This window comes from Lathyrus oleraceus, chromosome 3, assembly GCF_024323335.1.
Source record: "Lathyrus oleraceus cultivar Zhongwan6 chromosome 3, CAAS_Psat_ZW6_1.0, whole genome shotgun sequence".
NCBI lineage: Eukaryota > Viridiplantae > Streptophyta > Magnoliopsida > Fabales > Fabaceae > Lathyrus > Lathyrus oleraceus.
In genome coordinates this window covers 339,176,311-339,196,134 of record NC_066581.1, presented here as the reverse complement: position 1 = coordinate 339,196,134, position 19,824 = coordinate 339,176,311, and the positions used below count along the sequence as shown (strand labels likewise).

General features: G+C 34.1%; 1 protein-coding gene across 1 annotated transcript; it reads left to right on the top strand.

Annotated features, from left to right (window-relative positions):
• The first annotated feature begins 1,008 nt into the window (after nucleotides 1-1,008).
• On the top strand, nucleotides 1,009-3,812 carry LOC127127528 (BEL1-like homeodomain protein 9). Its single transcript, XM_051056731.1, has 4 exons — nucleotides 1,009-2,134; nucleotides 2,349-2,713; nucleotides 2,863-2,923; nucleotides 3,014-3,812. The coding sequence occupies exons 1-4, from the start codon at nucleotides 1,487-1,489 to the stop codon at nucleotides 3,512-3,514; spliced, it is 1,575 nt and encodes a 524-aa protein (XP_050912688.1). The 5' UTR covers nucleotides 1,009-1,486; the 3' UTR covers nucleotides 3,515-3,812.
• The last annotated feature ends 16,012 nt before the right edge of the window (nucleotides 3,813-19,824 follow it).

The window sequence follows — 19,824 nt, the reverse complement described above, 5'->3', positions numbered from 1 at the left end:
ACGAACATAGGATATGAGAGGGACGGAACAAATGAAAACACAAATAAAATTGGCGTGCGTGATGCTATCAGCATGAAGAGGATGATCATGTTGCTGTGTGTGCGATGACGTATGGGAAAACGCGACTGCAGACTAGGCGGCGCGATGGAGGGAGACGTGAGGTGGCGACAGGCATGGCGATGCAACATAGGGATGCACACGTCGACTACAGGCTGGGTGGTGCAATGGAAGGAGGTGCGCGACTCTGTTTTGCTTGTGAGGGTTTGAGAAATAGAGAGTTGGATCGATTAAGTTGATACTACTAGTATATTAGAGAATGAAATGTTTGACTATTTAATTCATGTGGATAATATAAATATACTTAAATACTCTTTCCGTCTCAAATTATAAAACGTTTTGCCCCTTTTACGTAAATTAAGAAACATAATAATTGATGTATGAGAAAAATAAATTATGCATGGCTTTATAATCTTTATTTATTTATTATAGATTAAAAGGAAATTTATAGAATGATAAGAAAAAATAGTAATAAATACTCGATCCGTCTCATAAAAAGTGTCTCATTTGAATTTTTTCTCTGTTTCAAAATAATTATCCTTTTACATTATCAATGCAATGTTTATTATTATATTTTCACTACCATACCCCTATTTATTTAACTTTTATTTTATCTAACCACTTTTTTAACTATAATTAATATGGGTATTCTAATAAATGATATTAATTTTATCATCAAAACCAACACATCCAATCATTTTCTTAAAAACCGTGAATTATTCAAATAATATATTTTTTATGAGACAAAAAAAATAATAGAGAATATTTTTGAGGAAAAATAATTGGGATAATGAGAGTAAACAAAATTAAGTAACATAATTAAAAAAAAATAATTATCACAAATTATACTTACAAAATATTCTTTTCTATACAAAATTTCTTAATTTGTGCCTATGAACTTATTAATTTCTTAACATTTCTCCATCCAATTGGAGACCAATTCATATTCAATTGAAAAAACAATTGAAAGTAGCTCACAAGACACAATGGGTTGAGAAGACGACAAACCTCAGAAACCCAGTTTGTCAGAAATATCTGCAACACACACAGAAGCAGCATAGTTCAATTATTACCGGAAATAGCCGGTTCATCTCGTAACCCAACGTATCATCATCATAACCAAAATCAACACACAATCCAACAAAGAGAAACCTCATAACATAGGACAGAGAAAACAAAGAAATTGAACAAACAAAATTTTGGTTTTTGCTTTTACTTGTGAGAGTGAGTGTGTGAGTTTGTGTGCAGTTTCACTCTCATTCATATATATGCGTGTGTGTGTTGGAAACAACACAATTCAATTCACGTATCATCATCATTATTACTATATATCTTTTCGTTTCACCATCACCATCACTTCCATCACCATCTTTTCTCTCTCTTCTTCAAAACCAAACCCTCTTCTTTTTCCATTTCCATTTTTACTACCATGGCTCAAGGTTTTGAACACTATCATATCCCGCAACAAAGCAGAAGAGAAAAACTTCGATTCTTATCTCAAAACCAATCATCTTTCATCGAATCTTCAACTACCCTTAACCCTAGTTCCACACCTTTACCTTCTCTCTACGACCCTTCATTCATTTCATCAGATTTCTCACCTTCCACCAACCAAACAATTGAGGCTATCAGCACTAACCCTTTTCTTTATCCAACATACAACGATGGTGGTAACACTAACAGTGAAGTTATGTTGCTGAAATCTGAACCTCTATCTTTATCTTTATCATCTCAACAGAATAACCAGACTCAGATGAATGTTCATCATCCTTTAGAGGCTAACCTTCAGAGATATGGGTCTGTTGTTGTTAACGGAAGTGGTGAGGTTACGAGGAACACGGTTCCGTTAGGACCGTTTACGGGCTATGCATCGGTTTTGAAGGGATCGAGGTTTTTGAAACCTGCACAGCAATTATTGGATGAGATATGTGATGTTGGAGTTCGTGTTGAGAAGATTGTTCCTGCTGGTGATTCATCGTTGATGGAAAATCCTATTCAGGAGAGGAATGGAATTGTTGATGATGATGATATTGAGGGTAGGAAGAACAAGTCTAGACTAATCAACGTGCTAGATGAGGTAAAAAAAATTTCTTTGATTTTCTGATTTTTTTCTGTTTTGGTCTGTGTTGTTTGAGAAATGGAAATTTCATGAAATGAGTTTTCATAAATGGCATTATAGGTTTAGTTTAATGTGTTTTTAGTTACTTAAGAAATTCCATAACTACTAAGTTGTTTGATAATATATTCCAATTGTGAGATACTAGTAATTCTTCATTTTCAATCCTGAACAGATTTGCAAGAGATACAGACATTACTATCAGCAGATTCATGCAGTAATAACTTCATTTGAATGTGTTGCCGGTCTCGGTAACGCCGCTCCTTATGCAAGTTTTGCTATAAATGCCATGTCCAAACATTTTAGAGGCTTGAAGAATGTGATTACTAACCAGCTTCAGTTTATCGGAAAGTCGAATTTTCCTATAAACTATACAAAGGACGAATCTCCAAGGTTTTACAACAGCGACAGAAGCCCTTACAGTCGAAGGCCAGAGTTTCTCGAACACGTCCAACAACCTGTTTGGCGACCGCAGAGAGGACTCCCTGAGCGCGCTGTGAGTGTTCTCAGGGCATGGTTGTTTGAACACTTTCTCCACCCGTAAGTGTGAAATTTCAATCTTATCAAAATCTTGAGAAACACATAAATATTAGACACGACATTGATAATAATTTTATAACACAAGTGGTTGAATTTCGGTGTCGAAGACCTAAACACTTGTCTGATATGTTGTTGTTTTGTTGTTATAGTTATCCTACTGATACCGACAAGCTAATGTTGGCTAAACAAACTGGTCTATCTCGCAACCAGGTAAACATTTCGAGATAAAACTTCGATTATCTGCTTAACTTCATGCTTGATGTGTTCTTTGTTATATTTAGCAATTTCTATGTGTGACAGGTCTCTAATTGGTTTATAAATGCAAGAGTAAGGCTTTGGAAACCAATGGTGGAGGAAATACACATGCTTGAATCACAACAATCTCAAAAGGAACCATCACAAAGAGAAGAACTTCACCGGAAAAACTTAAGTGATAACAACATTGCCGAGAATCAATCTACCTCCATAGAAAACTTCCACGACATCTCTTATAAACGAACTAGAAACGAGCTTCACAATATGCCGGTGATGAATCAGAGTATTGCAAGCAATCAAGAAGTCGGTAGTGTTGGAGTGAGCATGATGAATAAGGGAGCAACAAGCAACGGTGTCTCTCTCACGCTTGGCCTACATCAAAACCATGGAATTGGGCTGTCCGAGCCCTTCGACATGAGTGCTGCTCAACGTTATGGTCTTGCAGTTCAACCCGAAAGCTATGCTGCGAGTGGTTTTCAGTTGCAGAATAGACAGTTTGGGAGGGATTTTATTACAGGCCAACTTTTGCATGACTTTGTAGGATGAAATCTTCAATCTACTAACTTTGCATTTACTAACCATGTTGTTATTATTGGTTTCATCAATCACAAGAAATTGGGAAAATTTGGGAAAAGGAAGGAGTGATCGAAATATTTGCATGCTATACTAGTGTTATTGTATGTATAAACTCTCTTAACTCTTGAACAATGAACACATTTATTATGAGTAGCTAGAATTTTCACATTAAGACAGGAGATGAACTTTGTTTGATCTACTTGAACAATGTAAGTTATAAGTTATGATTTGTCCTCTATACAATAGAAAATTTAATATTATGCAGTTATTTTTGGTGATTAATGTTTTTCATATTTTGGATATTCATGAAAAAAACTTAAGATATGATTAGAGATCTATGTTAGAAAATATGAGAGTTTGAGTTAAGACATTAGCTTTGATCTATTTAAATGATTAATCGTGGTGTAAGATAATATATTTCATGGGGAAAACCTTTATTGCCAAGTAGTGACAAGAAGGAATTCAAAAGTTCTAATTGCTTGTTAATCATCATTAATTTTAAACCTAATTGTTTATTTATCATTTGTAAATTGATGGACAATTTAACATGAAATTTTTATAAAAATAACCCACTTCTTAAAGGAAATTTTCAAGATATCCCTGGTTTCAAAAAAAATTCCAAACTACCCCACTTTTAGGAGGAGTCGTCAATTGAATTGAAGACTCCTCTTAAAAATTGAATGGAGGCGTCAATTGGATTGGCTAGGGCATCCAATTGGCGCCCCTGTGTAGAACTTAAGAGGAGGCGCCAATTCAATTGGAGCCTTAATGTAAAATATAATTTTTTTTGGTAAATGGTATACGTGATAGATAAATTTGATATATGGCCAATTGATATTAATAAAATTTGTCGTTTACACAAAGAAACCTAATGATGATGATCGGGATCACCTAACCGACCTCCGGTCCCACATCCTCTAGCTACCCTAATCCGTGACCCTAACCCACGTTGATGATTCGGTACCGATGTTTGAGCATTTGAGGGGTCAGGAGCGTCACTACCAACTACAAGAGAAGGTCTGTTGAGGTAGTCAGACAAGTCAGCATAGTCTTCAGTATGCATCGATGGTGTACCGTCGTAGCTAAGCATGACCCTTGCCAGAGAAGTTGGAAAGTGGTTGACTCATTCATGGGCGACCAGGACGGTTAAAGGGAGACATGGGTGTGAACGATGCGTAGAGGAAAGGTTAGAAAGGTTGTTGGGGTGTTTGGTAGAGATATGGTTGTTGGACGTTTTGGTTTTGTGGGGTTTGGGCTTCTTGGCTACGGTAGGAGGATGGGTGGTTGGTGTTGAATGATCGTTGGGTGTTCTGGCTTAGGCGACTTTGGTAGGGTGACAGGGTGGGTGCGAAGCGATGTTGAGTATCAGGTTGATGGTCAATTTGTTGGTGGTGGTATGGGGTATGCTCTTGGTATTAGGGTTGGGTGTATTGAATGTTTTGGTTGTATGTTTGTGTGTTGGTTGAACGGAACGTTTGACGGACAGGGGGTTGTGTGTATCCGGTCTGACACTATTGTTGGGGGTTTGATGTTGAGGTGTCAGGTGTGTAAGTCATCTGACGTGGATCGTACAGGTACATATCATCGGCGATGAACTGAAAACCAACCGATTTGTACCAAGCCATATAAGTACGACTTGGTTTTTCTTCAGTTGGCATGACTGCATCAGTTAAGACATGAACATGACGGTGCTTCCATTTGCGACACACCGATCTTGCGAACCTTTGCCATGGATTGAAGTTCCATTGGTCGTTAACTTTGTGCAAATGCCATTCTCCCAGGCTAGCTGGGGAATCTGGGATATTTTGGGGCATACCGAACTGCAGCTTCACATGATCACTGTTGTGCATCTCCACAGTTGTGAACCATATTATCGGTGTGCATGCAGTCCATACGGCCGCGTCTTCAGCGTTGACTTGATCGTCATGATCCAAATTAAGGTATGGACGCCAAATGAACTGAAATGTAAAAGAAGATTGAATTATAGTCAAGGTAGAAGAAGTTAACAAAATATAACGAAATAATTAAGTTATTTTCCTTAAGTCTGTCGGTCGAAGGTGATCCAACAGGTTGCGCTACTGAGTAATACAGTGTCTTGGACATCTGTTGTAACTCATACCACGTGCAGACCATCTACACCAAAAAGTCAAAAAATATTAGTTAGAGATAATAATCTTTAAAGAAGTAAGTAAAAATATAACAATTTAAACAACTTATTTTTGTGCATACGAAAATGTGAAAGGGTTGTTGTTGACGGGTGCTAGGGACGGTAGTCTTGACCAACCCCATGCTTGTAGTAAAACAACACATCCAGAAAATGTAGATGTGTCTTTGTGTGAGTTTTTGCACAAGGAGCTATAGAGGTAGGCTAGACAAGCAGATCCCCAACTGTAACTTCCTATTCTATCTACATGTCTAAGTAAAGGTAAATACATGATATGCATGCTAGAACCACTACCTTCGGGAAATAAAAACGAGCCAATTAACATCATAATGTAACACCTAATTTTTATTATTCGAGCATCTTCGATGGAATGCTCATCTAAGTATAAACTATTATAGTACGACTTAAGGCATGAAAGTAGTATACCTTGACCTCTTGCGTTATCATCTAACAAATCAGTCTCCAAGAGATCCATGCAAATTGAATTCGCATAATTGGTTTTACCATTAACAACCTTACCTTCAATGGGCAGTCCCAAAAGCATGTAGATGTCTTCTAACGTCACGGTACACTCACCGGTTGGGAACCAAAATGTGTGTGTCTCTGGTCTCCATCTTTCGCATAAAGCTAGAATGAATTTGTTATCTACGGACCAAGACAAAATCTTGCTTATATGACCAAAACCGGCGAGTTCAACATAAGGTTGAATCATCGGGTCCATATGGACATATTCGTGGACCCGAGTTTGGAACCTTGATACATCCTATAAAAGAAAGAACAAAAAACTTGACTAAGTTGGTATGTTAAAATAAAAGGGGGTTGGTGAAGATGAAAGATAAAAAGTTAACAAAAGAAAAAACTTACATATGTTGCGATGTTTGCAACCGTTCCTCTATGTGATTCGCCCATTGTGAGGATAGACATTTTGTAGGGGGTTGGTGTAGATGAAACTACAAGAAGTTGTTGCAGATGAAATTGTAGAAGAAGTATTGTAGAAGAAGTAGTGAGAGTGATGGTGTGGAAGAAGTGTTGATGGAGTGGATGTATTTATAGGCAAATGGATGGGAGCATGAAAAGTTGTGCTTGCATGGTGTCTCCACTTGAATTGGCGACCATGTACAACCTTTAAGAGAGGTCGCCATTCAAATTGGCGCCTCCATAGGGACATGCATGCAAGACCTGGGTCTGATTGCTTGGTTTCGAGGTCTGAATGCATGCTTTAACAAGGTGTCTCCACTTGAATTGGCGCCCATGTGCAAGGAATGAGTGGGGGTGCCAATTCATTTGGAGTGTGTGTCTGCATGTCTGACACGTGGTTGTCCTCTCTCTTGCATGCTGAATATGTCACTTCTTAGTAGCTTGCATGGTTGACACATCATTTTGGAGTAGCTTGCATGTGCGACACGTCACTTTAGAGTAGCTTGCATGTGCGACACGTCACTTCGAACTAGCTAGCATGTGAGACACTTCAATCCTCTATTTAAGTGTATTACTATCAACATCCAAGACACTTCACTCACATTCATCTGCAGTAAGAAAATAGTTTTCATCTGCACAATGTCATCTTCATCATTATACAGTGTCAACGTTCACTACAACGGTGAAATATACGAGTCTGAGCTATATGGTTTTTGTTTTCGAAACACTGATACCATTAGACTCACGATCAAGAGAAATGCAACCTTCTTGCATTTGAAAAAAAGAATACAATCCTGTATAGGATCGGGTATTGTGTCAAAGATCACATATCAAAATCTAATATTTTTTTAGAATAGTCAATGCAAGTATTTCCCCCTTAAGGTACGAGACGATGAAGATGATGAATACATGTTTGTTAGTCATGAACATTCAGGCTGCAACTGTATTGAGTTGTACATTACTCTTCAACCATGTATACCATCTCAACAGTCTCAACTAACCAGTCAGGATGAATCTGGTGAATTTGATCCATAATGGTCAGATGACGTCAACCCAGAAGCAGAAGCAGAAGTGGACGTCGTTGATGAAGAAGAAGAGGAGACCGAGATACAGGTTGATCACATGCTGAACAACGACGATGAAGATGATGATCAACCACCACCAATACCTCCTAGTCATGTCTACAACCCGCCTCAACATATGACAAATATGGATCTGCACGATGATGAAACATCCAACAGTGTTTTCTATAACCCGCACCCGAGATCAGAAGGCCAATTAAAGGGGGGAGACATGTTTCGTACCAAAGAAGAATGTGTTCTGGCTATCAAAAAATTCCACATGAACAACTCTGCTGATTTTACAGTGAAACGCGCTGATTCTAGAAGGTATGTTATCGAATGTCATAACATGCTTTGTAAGTTTTTCGTTTGGCTGCGTCTTGCAAGAAGAAAAACGACTCTTGGAAGATTGCTTCAATAGACCCACCTCACAGTTGCATTGCAACTAACGTTGAACAAGATCACCGTAAACTAAGCGCAACGTTGATATGTCAAGACATTCTGCCGTTAGTTAATAAAGACCCATCAGTGAAGGTGAGTATAATTATATTCCATATCAGAACAACATATAATTATACTCAATCTTACAAGAAATCCTGGATTGCAAGGACAAAGGCTGTTGAACAAGTTTTCGGCAACTGGGAGGATTCATACAAGGAATTGCCACGATTTTTATGGGCACTAAAAACATATGTCCCAAGAATTGTGGCAATTATGGAGACATTGCCAGCGATGATGCCGGACGGAACCTGTGCTACAGGTAATAGAATCTTTCACCGTCTCTTTTGGGCATTTGACCCGTGCATCAAAGGTTTCGCATTCTGCAAACCTATTATTCAAGTTGATGGCACTTGGTTATACGAAAAATACAAGGGTACTTTGCTCATGGTGGTTGCACAAGATGGCAACAACAATGTCTTTCCCATTGCCTTTGCTCTTGCTGAAGGTGAAACGACTGATGGATGGGGTTTCTTTCTTCGACATCTCAGAACGCATATGGCTCCACAAGCCAATCTCTGTTTAATTTCTGATAGACATGCTGCCATTGAGAGTGCCTACAACAACCATGACAACGGATGGCATGATCCTCCTTCTACCCATGTCTATTGCATCAGACACATTGCACAAAACTTCATGGGTGCTATAAAAGATAAGAATCTTCGCAAGAAGGTGGTGAATGTTGGGTATGCTCTAACTCAGCCGTCATTTCAATATTATTATGATGAAATTAGACTGTCTAATAAAGACGCAGGGAGATGGGGCCACATGACAACAAACCTTGTGGAATGCATGAACGGGGTATTCAAAGGAATTCGAAATTTTCCGATAACCGCCTTGGTAAGATCAACCTATTATAGGTTGGCTTCTACGTTCGCAACCAGAGGTGAAAGATGGAGTGCAGTGTTAATGTCCGTGCAAGTATTCAGTGAGTGTTGCATGAAGATCATGAAAGAGGAGAGCATCAAAGCTAGCACACACGCTGTAACAATCTTTGACTGTCATAGGCAAAATTTTAGCGTCCAGGAAACAATGGACCACAACGAGGGGAGACCAAATTTAGCCTACGCTATTAGACTAAACAGAAGTTGGTGCGATTGTGGAAAATTCCAGGCCTTCTGCATACCTTGCTCCCATGTCATTGCAACATGCTCTTATAGTCGTCTCGACCGAACATCATTTTCCTAGCATCCTTATCAGTCTTCATTCGCACCCAACCAAAGATACTGTCAAGTCTCTCAATACTTCTAATTTTTTCCCTTCTGGTATTTTCCCATCTGACCAACGAACCAGCTCCCTCTTCAGTTGATCGAACGTAGTGATGTTCCAGAACAACATCAGCATATGAGGTTTGTCTCTCGCATAAATCACCTTTCCGTATCAGCGACAAACACCAAACAGGATTGTCAAATGATTATTTGAGATGTGAAACAATTACTCACACAACGCATCTATTTATAACAAAAAAAATTCATTTTACACTGAGGCTCCAATTGAATTTGCGCCTCCTCTTAAGTCCTACACAGGGGCTCCAATTGGATTGACTAGGGCACCTGCCCTAGCCAATCCAATTGGCGCCTCCATTCAATTTTTAAGAGGAGTCTCCAATTCAATTGGCGACTCCTCCTAAAAGTGGGGTAGTTTGAGATTTTTTTAAACCAGGGATATTTTGAGAGTTTCCTTGAAAAAGTGGATTATTTTTGTAAAAAATTCATTTAACATCGTCAAATGATAAAAAATCTAAATTTATATCTAAAAATGTAGATTGTTTTAATTTCTAACGCATCAATTATCAGTTGTATAAATAGGAGGTACTCCACAAATTTTTTCAAGACTGTAAAAGGGAATAAAATTAGAGAAAATAGAAAATACATTTTTACATCGTCATCCAATAAATAACATACTTCTTGTCACATTGATAATTTAAAATAATTTGAATGATTTGATTGGTGGTTTTTTTATTGAATTGTGTAAATTCTTTTTACACAGCATGTCTCTTAAACTAAAATTAAATACATTGACTTATTATATCAATTAAAGTTTTTATAGGTTCATTATTTGGCATTCCCAGTCTATTTCTAACAAGTATTTCTCAAGAAGGACCAATTCCTTGAGTTAAACCCCTTCTTCTAACACAATTCTTTAATTCCTTAGGCAGGTTAATGTTATTAAGCATTTGAACATGTGCTAATTTTTAAAGTCACAATAGGTGATTGAATATTCGTAAAGTCACAATGTGCTATTTTTAAAGGCACATGAATGGCTAAAACTCGATAATTTTCCTGCCACGTCCCATTTTTGAATTTTTCCCCATAATTACCCTATTTAAAAAAAAAGGTTCCAAAATACCCCATTTAAAGAGGGAGCTCGGCCATTGAATGGCAGAGGGTATTCTGCATTCTTTTTATGTGGGACCATGGCCAATGAAATGAGGAGGATATATATATATATATATATATATATATATATATATATATATATATATATATATATATATATATATATATATATATATATATATATATATATATATATATATATATATATATATATATATATATATATATATATATATATATATATATATATATATATATATATATATATATATTATATATAATATATATAATAGATAGAGAGAGAGAGAGAAGAGAGAGAGAGAGAGAGAGAGAGAGAGAGAGAGAGAGAGAGAGAGAGAGAGAGAGAAGAGAGAGAGAGAGAGGAGAGAGAGAGAGAGAGAGAGAGAGAGAGAGAGAGAGAGAGAGAGAGAGAGGAGAGAGAGAGAGAGAGAGAGAGAGAGCGAGAGAGAGAGAGAGAGAGACCCCTCGACCATTCAATGGCCGAGCTTCTTCTTAGTTGAATTTCGCTTCATGTCCTCTGCCAATGAATGGACAAGCGTGTTCAGAAAAGGGGGCAGTTGAGGTTTTTTTTTTTAATTTAGGGTATTTTGGGATTTGATATTCAAAAAAGGGACATTGTGGTTAAAAACCCGTAAAACTCCTTGTAATGTTTAAAAACACAATGAAATATGCTATTAAATTACCTATACCACAAGAGGGGGGAGCAGCGTAGACTCCCATAATGATAAACACACTGAAATGTGCTATCAAATTACCTATACCACAAGAGGGGTGAGCAGCAGCGTAGACTCCTATAATGATAAGTACTAGTATATTTTAGTCTTTTATGTTAGTTTAAATTTTTTATTCAAATAATCTAGTTTTTCAAAAAAATCTTAAAATAATATATTTTTCATATTAATTCCCAAACTACCCCACTTTGAAGAGGTGGTGTTAGATGAATTGACGTATGCTCTCTAAATTAAAGAGGTGGCGTCAATTGGATTGACTTATGCATCTAGTGCTGCCAATCCAATTGACACCTGTGTGTTAGGTTTTAAAAGATACGCCAATTGGTCTGACACCTATGTGTGTTGTGTAATTTTTTTTTGAAAAATATTGTACATTTTAGATAAAAGTCAAAATCGGACCAATTGATATTAATATTAATATGCGTTTACATACGAATATCAAAAAGATTAATGTCGTTGACTGGGATGACCTAACCGGCCTCGGTACCACATCCCTTAGCTACCCGAACGTGTGACCATAATCCACGTCGATGATTCACCTCAGGTGTCTGAGGATTTAAGGATCCAGGAACATCACCACCACCTACAGAAGATTGCCTAAGATAATTCAGACAAGTTCACGTAGTCCTGTGTATGCAATGAAACGCTACCTCCATAGCTGAGTTCGTGGCCCATACCAGAGTAGTTGGGCGATGTTTGAGTTATTGGAGGGTGACCAGGACGATTGAAGGGCGATATTGGTGTGAATGATGCGTCGAGGAAAGATTGAAATGATTGTTGTGGTGTTTGATAGCCATATGGTTGTTGCATGTTTTGGTTTTGTGATGTTTGAGCTTCTTGGCTATAGTAGGAGGAGGGACGGTTGATGTTAAATGATCACTGAGTGTTTTGGCTAAGGCGGCTATGGTAGGGTGATGTGTTGGATGCATAACGATGTTGGGTGTTTTGATGATGGTCTTCTTGTTGGTGGTGGTACGAGGTATGCTCTTGGTAATGTGGTTGGGTGTTTGACATGTTACAGTCGTAGGTTTGTCTATTAGTGGACCGAAAATTTTGATGGGTAGAGGGTTGTGAGTAACCGGTCTGACAATGTTGTCGGGGGCTAGATGTTGAACATTCTTGTGTGTAAGTTACCTGGCGTGGGTCGTATAGGTACATATCCTCGACGAGGAACTCAAATCCAACTGATCTTTAGGAAGCCATATAATTGAGTTGGTTTTTCTTCGGTTGACATCACGACGTCAGTTAAGGCATTGTCTTGTTGGTGCTTCCATTTTCGACACTCAGATCTAGCGAAGCCTTTTCAAGGGTTAAAGTTCCAATGGTCGTTAATTTTTCGTAGATGTCATTCTCCGAAGTTTGTCGGGGGATCTAGGAGGTGTTGAAGCACAGTGAACTGCAATTTAACACGATCATTATGGTGCATCTCCACAGTGGTGAACCTTATGTTCGATGTGCATGCAGTCTACACTAAAAAAATTACACAACACACATAGGTGTCAGACCAATTATCGCCTCCTTTAAAATCTAACACACATGCACTAATTGGATTGACAGTACTAGGTGCATAAGCCAATTCAATTGGCACCACCTCTTTAATTTAGAGAGCAGACGTCAATTCATCTGGCGTCATCTCTTCAAAGTGGGGTAGTTTGATAATTAATCTGAAAAATGAATTATTTTGGAATATTTTTTAAAAACAAGATTATTTGAGTAAATTTTTAAATTAATTTTTGTGTTTGTATTTAGCGATTTTATTTACTTTTTATGCATTATTTATTTTGATTTGTTTACTTATTTGATATTACACGAAAACAATGGTTGCTAGATGAATCCACATGTAAAGAAGTCATTGGAACCAAAAGCATAAAGCATATAAGAAAAATCACGAAAATTGAAGAAAATATATCAAGACAGTGCATATTATATAGCCAGGGTGTAATAATTATTACGATCATAATTTGATCATAATTTGCATTCATTGAATGATCAATTTTCTATGCCAGGAAGCAAGAATTACGACCAAGGAGTAATACATATTACCCCAGTGATTAAGGCTTTTTAGTGCTATTTTAATGGTTCTATGCCTATATAATACTTAGAAAAACTAATATTACTTCCCTCACTTACTACACTTATATTATAGATTTTACACTTTTTTTCAGATTAGTCTATATTTATTTGCAAAAGTTACTTTCCTGTGTTCTTGCTGTAAAAGTATCTCATAAGCATATTTTCTTTGTACTCAGGTTTTGTTTTCATTTTTGTTTGTCTTAATTTCTTTGTTTTGTTTTTTTTGGATATGTTTATGTTTTCTCTTAATTGAATGTTTGCTTTTACTATTATTATTATGTCTGGGCAGTATTTCTTTTATATGAGTATTATCCAAATCACAACCTCACGTGGTTCCTTAATAAAATGTTAATAACGAGAAATCATTTTTTATTTTAGTTTTTTGTTTTTAAATCTTGTGTTTTTTATCTAGAGGAACATTCATAGGTATCAATCATACATTAAAAGGGTATATTGATATTCAAATTAGAAAATCTAAATAGTTAGGTCGATACTATGAAAGTGTATCAAGCTACTGATAAAATTCTCAATTTTAATAGTCGAACTTAAAGATCACAAATGAACGAGTTGCACTGATGAAAATATGCATTTTGTTAGTTTAGGACAAGACAATGCATTGACAAAATAGATATTACCACTATTTTCTATTTATTTCTACCAGGCATATTTCTCATAATTAACCTAAACTAAGAACCTACATCAGTAAGTTTATGATAGGATTCATAGTTCTAAATCCATTTTTATAAATTATTTTAAAAAATCAATCTAACAAAGCATTCCCAATAGAAAAGAATCACAAGTTTAGCTAAATTCTAAAAAATAGAATTTGGTACTCCAAACGATCTTCATTAGAATGATAAAACCGTACGATTGCGGCTTATCAAGTTTTTGACGTAGTTATCAGTGATCTGTTTTAAATATTGAGTTCTTTTATTCCATCGTCTAGAGTAAGACACCCATTTTCTTGTTTTTTTTTCTCTCGTGGGGTTGAATGTGCAAAACACAAAGTTTTGGGAATCTTGTTGAACTGATAAACAAAATTAAATGTTATTTCCACAAACGACGTTAATTATAACAACCCCAAGACTACACTTGCGCCACATCTCCCTATACAACTACGTTACCCCTAAGAAATGAGATAGATGGAGCGGGTAGAGAAGCAATTTAGTTAAGACTTTTTCCATTTTCCCTAAGTTATAGAGCTAGAGCATGACTAAATACCTTCCCTCAAATTCCATTATGACATGGAATGAGCTTAAGACCGCGTTCCTCGCTCGATACTTCCCGCCCGAGAAAACGACAAAAATAAGGAACCGATTAACTTGCTTTAGGCAAGAAGACATGGAATCACTTTATGAAGTGTGGGAGTGGTACGATGAATTGTTAAGGTCTTCGACATGAGTGTTGCTCAACATTATGGTCTTGCAGTTCAACCCGAAAGCTACACTGCGAGTGGTTTTTAGTTGTAGAATAGACAGTTTAGGAGGGATTTTATTGCATGCCAACTTTTGCATGACTTTGTAGGATGAAATCTTCAATCTAATATCTTTGCATTTACTAGCCATGTTCTTGTTATTGTTTTCATCCATCACAAGAAATTCCATCATTTCATACACATCTTTTGCAATTACTTTTACAATTTTGAGTAATATTATGAATACTTAACAGTATAATCTAACTACCCCATGTTGTTTTTCAATCTTATTCATGTCTTATAGATTGCCACTATTGTAGTATATATTTCCTTGGTAGTTAGTCATCTATTATGTTCTTCATATCATTTTGAATGTTTTTAAACTTCATTCTATTAGTGTCGATATCTTATATGTTATCATTAGTATAAAATATATTGTTAATGTAGGTACCATCGTGAAGATCTTTTCTCTTCCATCCAGTGTGGTAGTTTTCTCCCCTGATAACTTTGATAATGTTATTTTAGATAAAACAAAAGATGTTATAGTGAAGTTCTATGCACCATGGTATGCATAGATTAACATGATCTTCAATAACTTTATGATATAGTGATCTTTCTCATTTTCAATATTTCTGAATTTTATTTTCTTGACAAATTCATTATTGTATTTAGGTGTGGTCATTGCAAATCTCTTGCTTATGTAAGGATATTCTCTTGTCTAAGTCTTCTACCATAGCTAGTTTATAATCTTAATTTGGTAATTTTCACTTATGATTAACTATATCAAGATTGATCCTTATACTGTTTATACTATTTATTTAGACTTATGAAAATATTTTACAATATTCAGGTTGGAGGAGGAAATAGTTATAGCTAATATCGACATTGACGAATACAAGGATTTAGTAGAGAAGTGAGTGCAACAATATCTTTTTATTTGACGAATACAAGGTTGTTCTCTTTTAAAAAAAATACATTTTTTATTAGGGGTCCATTTTTATTATTTTTCTTGGGTCTCTAAAAAGTCAAGACGGACCTTGGTAATAATGCAATTAACACAATAATTATAGTAATATCTAGTGATCCACAATTGTAATCACGCATAATTTAATCCACCATTATGAACTACCACCAATATAATCAAACACACCTTGCAATCATTCACAACACATCAAATAATTTGTCAATACGAACATCGTCCATATTCGTCACATCATACACTTTGTTTCCATTTTCTATCGACCTCTAATAAAATTGTTAAAAATATTGTATCCTTGAAACAAAGATACAACCCTCAGTATCAACTACCTAACGCTTCAAACTCCATCCTAAAATGATTTACGAGTTGAAAGTTATGATCAAAACTGTGCACGAAGGGGTTACAAAAAGTTATTATTTTCTGAGATTTCCAGCATGATTTTCGTCTTCTCCAACCCCAAAAACGTCTATGAAATCATCACAAAATATATTACATTGTTTTAAACTCAATAATAATCATACCAATATCAATCACTACTTATATTCATATAATCACACCAATAAATTCACAATTTCATACCCTATCATCATTATAATCATCATCCTAAACCCCTAACATACAACAAACATAATATTCAGCAACAATTCAAAATTCACTGTCAACAAATATCAATTGCTATAGCCCCAACAATTACAACCCATTCATCATAATCATGGTCACAAATCAACAACAATCATAACATGGCATAAGACCAAACTAAGAGGTAAGAACCCCTCACTACCTCTCATGGTTAGACACCCTTATATTTTATAAATCATATCATTAGTCCAACTATCTAATAAAATAATAATAATAACAATATTATCTCTATATTATTATTGTTATTTTAAATAAATATTAACTTATTTATTACTACTAATAAATTAATTTAATTAAATCTAATAGTAATACTATTAATCTCATTGTGTCCAACACCCCTCACTTCTCGTTAATTACTACGACACCTCTCATTTAAAATTCTAATATTCTAGGGACACTACCCCATACTCAAGTCTCCCCTACTACCTCAACCACTCAAAACATATACAATAAAATTAAATTATTCTATAGAATTAGATGATTCAAACGGAATGTTACAATCACGGTCGGTCTAAACCTTCAACTCTTAGATGATGGTAATCAAATCGGTAATATCTCAAATCTCATCAAGAAGATATGAAGCTTTAGAGTATGAAAGAGATGAAGTGTGAAAGATCTTTTGATCGTGTTCGTTTGAGTGATAGGTTCTTGTAAAGACATAAGTGCATTTCCAAACATATTATGGCTAACTCACACACACATTTAAAATATTTTTGAAGCCTCTCTTTACTTAATGAAACATCTAAAAATATTTTTAAGGTCCAGCTAGTTGATTAGGGGATTCTCAACTTGATTGAGAGAAATATTTAAACTTTCTAATTGATTAGATTTATAGACTAAACAATTAGATGATGCTCGATCAATTCTATAATCAATTATGATAGTCTCTTAAAGCTTGGTAACAAAATTATATCTAAATCTTTCATTCTGGGCAACCATAATAGATTATTGGCACTATCTAATTAGTTAGCATAATCGATTAGGTAATTCAATTGGTTCATGGATAATTCCAAATTTACATCATTTTCCAGCCTATAAACAAAGATATTCCCTATCATTTCAAAACTCCCATAAAACGTGAAAAAACTAACTTTTCACTTCTCTAATCATCTCTCTAAGACTCTTTTTGGTAAAACTAGTTGATAACTGATAATTGGTAGCTGATGACTGATATCTGGTAGCTGATAGGTGATGACTGATAGCTTATAGCTGATGACTGATAGTTGATAAGTTAATTTGAGTGTTTGATAAATTAGTTGTTAAACTAACGGATAGATACAAAATGACGTAAAATGATATTCTTAATTAAAAATTGGTGGTTCGTTACTTTATTATATTATTAAATTATTTTTTATTTGATAAAAATAAATGTATTAATAAAAACATGAAAATAGTTCTAATATATATTAAAAATTAAAAATAACATCAAAATATATTACATTTGTATATAAATTTTATATTAAAATTTAACGAGATACACAAATTAACAAGCCCGACCCTGTACATGTGCAAGCAGTGCTACAGCAAAGGGTCTTAAAAATTAAAGAGCCCCATATTAATTTTTATTTAATATATTGAACATTAATATATAAAATATTTGTTCAAGGTATAACGTAAATTATTTAGAAGCCTTTTGAAGTGTGTCACATGATCTATTTTTTTAAAACACTTTTTAGCTCTATTTTACAAAGTTGATTTTTATATTATGCAATGAAAACATTTTTTTTTCCGTATAATACATATATTTTCTCTCAATATATTTTATTTATTTATTTATATCAATAGAGATTATGACATGAAAGTTTTCTCTATCCACCATTTTACACCTTTGAAATAAGAGATTAATTGTTATGCATTGTCAGTGTAAAAAAATTTACACTGCCAATGCATCACAATCATCCGTTTGTATTACTTTTTAAATGTTTAAAATAAAAGTCAAACCTTTCAGATATATCTGTGGTTGTGACTAACCGACAGTGTAAAAAATCTTTACACTGTCAGTGTATATCAATTAAATTCTTAAAATAAAAGATCTTTGTTATTTTTTCTATTTTTTTTAAAATTATAGATAATATTATTTTTGAATTATAATTAAATATTTAAAAGTTTATCATAAAAGTAACTCTCTTATTATATTCTTTTTTTTAATAAAAATATAAGTTATATTTCTAAAAATGAATTATCGAATACATTCTATAATGTTTAAAAGGTAGAAACGTATTCTTATTTTTAAAATCATTATGATTAAATAGATAATAATTTAATACATTAAATTATTAGTTATAAACGATTTTTTAACAATATAATTTAATCATGTCTAACTTATTACTTGTAAAGTTTTATAACATTTTTCATAAATTAGCTTTCTTTCATGTTATCATTTTAACTCTTAATAAAATCTATTTTAAATGAGAAATACTAATATATTATTAAAAATATATATTAGTAGGAGTTAGTATTAAAATCTATATATACAAGTTCAATCAAATCTTTAATATGATGTTTTAAAATCTTTGAGATTCTCGTAATTGGAAAACCATTTTTAAATTTAAAATTATAAATATAATTATTTATACATTAGTGAATTGGCACGCCTTAAGATTAATTTAGTGACAAAAAGCATTATTAAAAGATAAATTCTATAAATAAAAAAAAATCAAAATAATACTTATACATTTTAAATTACAGTTGGAATATTTATTAATATTTTTTTTAATGTTATTCACAATTTAAATAAAAAATTTCTCTTTTTAATTTTTTTATATTATTTTTTCAAGATTCTTTTAAGATTTGAAAACATTGGGTCATCTTTATCTTGTACATTGATGTGAATCTCTCTCTCTCTCTCTCTATATATATATATATATATATATATATATATATATATATATATATAAAAGAATATGTTTTTGTTAAAATAATAAGGGTATAGATGGAAGAATAAGTTACAAATTAGAAGTTACATTTTCAAAAATTACTTCAAATACCTTTTAAAAAAGCTAAAAGTTGATATAAAAGCTACAAGTTAAAAGATAAAAGACTGTTACCAAACATAGTTTTTTCATTAATATGAGCTGAAAAACTAAAAGTTAAAAGTTAAAAACTCTTTTTTGGGTCCTACTAAATAGATACTAAATCATTTTTATTTTTCTCATATATTTTAGCCATAATACTTTGAGAGTGTTGTTTTTAGTCTCAGAGAAGAAATTATTCGGGTGAAGGTATTATTGTAAATTTACATAGAAGTGATTATTTTGGTTGGGAGGTAAACCACTTAAAAAGCTCTTATTTTTATTTGGGGGATAAATCTTAGTCTCTGTTTGATTCGTGAGCTTCATCCTTGAAGAAAAACTCCATTTTGGATTCATGAAGATCAATTACTGAAAAATCTTCACAAGGTTTCATGAACTCAGTCAAGTTAAAAGCTCTATCGACTCAAAATC

Excerpts from the sequence above, each read along its gene's own strand:
- LOC127127528 (XM_051056731.1), top strand. The coding sequence starts at position 1,487 with ATGGCTCAAGGTTTTGAACACTATCATATCCCGCAACAAAGCAGAAGA. Across the intron at positions 2,135-2,348 it reads TAATCAACGTGCTAGATGAG|ATTTGCAAGAGATACAGACA; the intron begins GTAAAAAAAATT and ends AATCCTGAACAG. Across the intron at positions 2,924-3,013 it reads CTGGTCTATCTCGCAACCAG|GTCTCTAATTGGTTTATAAA; the intron begins GTAAACATTTCG and ends TATGTGTGACAG.